Raw genomic sequence first — 5,542 nt, 5'->3', positions numbered from 1 at the left:
CTCTGTCATAGCTGCTCCAACTGTCAGGCAGTCCTGCCTCTCAATCCGGTATCTGGGTCGACTGACGTCACAGCCATCTGGCCAATCAGAAAATTCACCGTCAATATCGGACTAATAGGAGGACAGAATGTGTTCACGTGATCAAATATTGTTTTTAAGGCAGCTTTTCAGCTATGGCTGCCTGGTCTTGATGTCGGCCTTGAGAAACATTTTTCTTTTTTAAAACATAGCTCACCAAAAGAACTGTCAAACAGTAAACACCTCTGAACTAGGTTTAAAAAGGTCTTTTTACAGATAAGTAGTTTATGGATAAGTTGGCAAAGTACGAACTGTCAGATAAGGTGCCGGGAGCCCGGGCTGTCACGTGACATACCGGCCGGAGTTTGACAAGTCTCGGTCAGTTTGTTGGTACTCGAACTATAGGAAGGAGCTCGTCTCTATTTGTCTTGAACTTAAAGCTCTAATTAGGGTTGAATGAGCCTCTAGACGTCTCCTGTAATTTATAATAATACTTACAAATATTCAGACTTTAAACTTAGTGAAACAAAATGGAATTCTGTTCGAAAACTGAGACATTTTACATGACTGAAATCTACTACTTTTACAAAACTAAAGACACATAAACAGCTGTAAAAATGTCAACGGGAAAAAGGATCGCCAAGCGATCAATCCTGGGAACTCGTGTTGTTGCTCCTGGAATCGACGGTCGATTCTATCCGGCCATTATACAATCGGCAAAAACTTACGGTGATAGTTACGTCAGTGAAAACAGATACTTGGTCAGATTTGATAATAGTAGAAAAGTGAGTGAGTTCGGAGAAAGTGAACTGATAGGACCTGGATTCTCCGGAGTATCAGCGGTTGGAACTCTGTTGTCTGGTCAGAGGGTGTATCTAACCCACGGAGGGAGGGAGGTCGAGGGAACAGTCTGCCAACATGATGTTAAGGCTGATATTGTGACAGTAAACATGTCGGTAGGTTCAATATTATCTTTATTTTGTATTCATCTATCTTGTATTTAATCCTACTCATTAGTATATCAGGAGTATCTTTTCAATCCGTCATGCTGATCCGGTCTGATTCAGTCAATCCTTACTCCCCTAGTTCTCCTACTCCACTAGTTTTCCTACTCCTCTAGTTCTCCTACTCCACTAGTTTTCCTACTCCTCTAGTTCTACTACTCCTCTAGCTCTCCTACTTCCCTAGTTCTCCTACTCCTACTTCCCTAGTTCTCCTAGTTCTACTACTCCACTAGTTCTCCTACTCCACTAGTTCTCCTACTCCACTAGTTCTCCTACTCCTCTAGTCTCATACTCCACTAGTTCTCCTACTCCACTAGTTCTCCTAGTTCTACTACTCCTCTAGTTCTACTTCCCTAGTTCTCCTACTTCCCTAGTTCTCCTAGTTCTACTACTCCACTAGTTCTCCTACTCCTGTAGTTCTCCCACTCTTGTAGTTCTCCTACTCCACTAGTTCTCTTACTCAACTAGTTCTACTCCATTAGTTCTCCTACTCCACTAGTTCTCCTACTCCCCTAGTTCTCCTACTCCACTAGTTCTCCTACTCCTCTAGTTCTCCTACTCAACTAGTTCTACTCCGCTAGTTCTCCTACTTCACTAGTTCTCCTACTTCACTAGTTCTCCTTCTCCACTAGTTCTCCTACTCAACTAGTTCTCCTACTCCCCTACTTCTCCTACTTCTCTAGTTCTCTAGTTCTTTAGTACTCAACTAGTTCTCCTACTCCCCTACTTCTCCTACTTCTCTAGCTCTCTAGTTCTCTAGTACTCTAGTACTCAACTTATAGTTCTCCTACTCCACTAGTTCTCTTACTCAACTAGTTCTCCTAAAACTAACTCCTAATGGTTTTCAATTCTATTTTTACTCGAATGATATAAGTTGTCTCTACATTATATTTGTATATTTACAGTTAAATCTCTAAGTATAAACTAGTGTATGGAGCTATGACGTCACACCTACGCACAGTCCACAGAAGAATGAATACTACACCGTTGATTAAATGACTTTTAACACGAAAATTTGTTGTTTACAATTGTAAAAGCGATTTGAAATAGTCTGACCGTTTTCATTGATGAAATCTTTTAAGTACTATTGTACTAATTTTTATTATACTCTCAGGCCCAGTATAATCTCATATAATTTTGTTAGTTAAAGTTAAGAAATTTGATAACTGAACTTTAAGCTTCAAGGTTTTCTGTTATTGCTAATATGTCATTATTCATATTTTCAACTTGTTTTTACACCAACTTATGAACACAAAGAACCTGTCGAGTCATATTAATTCTGTTTGCAACTGTCGAACTGTCTGGAATAAACACTGTCTACTTGTCTATTTTTGTATAACGTTGTCTAATAGCATGTTGTTGTTTTTTATTACTTCTGTCTATATAGAGATTGCCTAGTATATATCATCAGTCTATTTAGAGACTGTCTAGTAATTCAATCTTATTTAGACTGAGTTTGTATGATATGGAAATGAATCGTCACCAACACTTAGATTAAACTGTTTAATCTATGATGACTATGATCAAATCTTAATTCGTCGTTAAAAACAAGATATCCCGATTTAGACTTTAAAACCACCACACCCCTATTCATTCAAGTTGGCCAGGTTATAAATTGATAATAATTTGAGCTGAATATATTAAAAGTGCAAAAATATTCGTTTCCCTCCCCCTGTGTATGCTAATATATTATTTATGTATATAAATGCAAACACACCTTTTATTGATGAATTTGTATTTTGTATTTTCAGTGGCTCTTTTATTCTTTTCTTTCTTACACAACAAAATCTCTCCGTCCTTCCCTCTCTCTCCGTCCTTCCCTCTCTCTCCGTCCTTCCCTCTCTCTTTGTCCTTCCCTTCTTCTCAGTCCCTCCTTCTCTCCCCGTGGTTCCCTCTCTCTCTCCTTCCCTCCCTTCTTCTCCGTTTATCCCTTCTTCTCCGTCCTTCCCTCCCTCTCCGTCCTTCCCTCTCTCTACGTCCTTATTACACTTTCTCTCCTCTAAAATATTGCCTAAATACGAGGATACTTGGATCCCTGCTGCCCATTGCCCAGGCCTATGTTTCATGTTATAAGATTGATCGGGTTCAATCTTACTCCGAACTACAGAAAAGTCTGCAACTGCTCCAACCTATACCAGGAAACCTAAATAATAGGATAGAGAAGTCCTTATTAACGAAAGTCCAAGCTCCTATGAGAAACTAAACATTCGCCACATATTCGAATGTTCTTATTTTATCTTTGCAACATGAAGTTCTATACCATCAGGTTGCAAAAATTTACGGGTTAGAAACTCAGAGTTTGTTGCGAATTTTCAATTCTTTTCTGTTGTAAGAGTGTTGCTATTATGTAAAAGTTTGTATTGTCACAGAATAAATAGGAAACAAGAGCATCAAGCTGTAATAAGAAATAAACATGGCCACTGATGATAAAGTGTCTTTATATAGGGTAGATTGTAGGAGGTGTTGTTTATCATATACCGCTTCAGTGAACCTCTAGGTCTTTGTCATGGTTTTATTTTATTATTTTATATTAATTTTTATATATAACCATGATTAAAAATGGTGTTCAGTAGAAACATTTTTTTTTTGTATTTTTCTCGATACATTTTTTTCAAGTGGTAGTGGTAAAGTATCTGACAATGTTTAATGGAAAACTATCTGTTCAAGTGTAATTGTATACAGTATCCATTATAGTGTAATTGTATGCAGTAGTATCAATTAAAGTGTAATTGTATTCAGTATCTATATAAAGTGTAATTGTATACAGTATCCATTAAAGTGTAATTGTATTCAGTATCTACTAAAGTGTAATTGAATACATTATCCATTAAAGTGTAATCGTATTCAGTATCCATTAAAGTGTAATTGTATACATTATCCATTAAAGTGTAATCGTATTCAGTATCTACTAAAGTGTAATTGTATACAGTATCCATTAAAGTGTAATTGTATACAGTATCAATTAAAGTGTAATTGTATACAGTATCAATTAAAGTTTAATTATATTCAGTATCTACTAAAGTGTAATTGTATACAGTATCCATTAAAGTGTAATTGTATATAGTATCCATTAAAGTGTAATTGTATATAGTATCTACTAAAGTGTAATTGAATACATTATCCATTAAAATGTAATCGTATTCAGTATCTACTACAGTGTAATTGTATGCAGTATCAATTAAAGTGTAATTGTATACAGTATTTACTAAAGTGTAATCGTATTCAGTATCTACTAAAGTGTAATTGTATACAGTATCGTGTAATCGTATTCAGTATCTACTAAAGTGTAATTGTATACAGTATCAATTAAAGTGTAATCGTATTCAGTATCTACTAAAGTGTAATTGTATACAGTATCAATTAAAGTGTAATTGTATACAGTATTTACTAAAGTGTAATTGAATACAGTATAAATTAAAGTGTAATTGTATTCAGTATCTACTAAAGTGTAATTGTATACAGTATCAATTAAAGTGTAATTGTATACAGTATTTACTAAAGTGTAATTGAATACAGTATCAATTAAAGTGTAATCGTATTCAGTATCTACTAAAGTGTAATTGTATACAGTATCAATTAAAGTGTAATTGTATACAGTATTTACTAAAGTGTAAATGAATACAGTATCCATTAAAGTGTAATCGTATTCAGTATCTACTAAAGTGTAATTGAATACATTATCCATTAAAGTGTAATCGTATTCAGTATCTACTAAAGTGTAATTGTATACAGTATCAATTAAAGTGTAAATGTATACTGTATTTACTAAAGTGTAATTGTATACAGTATCAATTAAAGTGTAATTGTATTCAGTATCTACTAAAGTGTAATTGAATACATTATCCATGAAAGTGTAATTGTATACAGTTTCTATTAAAATGTAATTGTATACAGCATCCATAAAAATGTAATTGCATACAGTATCCATTAGAGTGTAATTATATACAGTATCAATCAAAGGTTAATTGTATACAGTACCCATTAAAGTGTAATTGTATACAGTACCCATTAAAGTGTTTATGCATTTAAAAGTATACATTTACTGAAAGTATCCATTTAAGTGAAATATATACAGTTTCCAACTTCAAGTATAACGAATTGAATATTTAGCAGTGTGTAAAGTATCTATTAAGAGCTAATGTATTTATAAAGTGTGCTCAATTAAATATTATCATAAATGTTTGGTTTAAATCCTTTTTGCAGATTAAGTTTGCAATAAATCTGATAAATGCGTCAGGGGTGTTAAATAAAAAAATCCCCCACCCAAAAAAACCCCAAATTTTTTTGATTAAGAAATGGATAAGAATTATCAAATGTTTTGGGGATATATTGTTTCAGGGGGGGGGATTTTGTTGCGAATATTTGCCCCTGTATGGCGAGGCTTGCTGATAAGTTGTTGCAAGTCAGGTCTCTAGGTTTGGCCTAGATGCAGAATTTTGCACACTAAATTGCAGTCTCGCTGCAAACTTAAAGCAAACAGGCCCACACTGCTTTACAGGGGGAGGTGATATCCTTTTCTA

The 5,542-nt window shown here is 34.5% G+C and overlaps 1 protein-coding gene across 2 annotated transcripts in view; it reads left to right on the top strand.

Annotated features, from left to right (window-relative positions):
- Positions 1-390: 390 nt before the first annotated feature.
- The window catches only part of LOC111697045 (zinc finger protein 704), a 33,952-nt gene continuing 28,800 nt past the window's right edge, over positions 391-5,542 (top strand). The window contains exon 1 of one of the 2 annotated variants that reach the window (XM_023466910.1): positions 391-974. In XM_023466910.1, the coding sequence (XP_023322678.1) occupies positions 636-974 (339 nt within the window). In that variant the 5' untranslated portion in view covers positions 391-635. Of the gene's footprint in view, positions 975-5,450; positions 5,527-5,542 lie in introns of those variants that run through there. The other variant, XM_023466911.1, reaches the window with a different exon arrangement.

Source organism: Eurytemora carolleeae, unplaced genomic scaffold (assembly GCF_000591075.1).
Source record: "Eurytemora carolleeae unplaced genomic scaffold, Eaff_2.0 scaffold274, whole genome shotgun sequence".
In the NCBI taxonomy this organism is placed as follows: domain Eukaryota; kingdom Metazoa; phylum Arthropoda; class Copepoda; order Calanoida; family Temoridae; genus Eurytemora; species Eurytemora carolleeae.
This window is presented reverse-complemented; position numbering and strand designations above follow the sequence as displayed.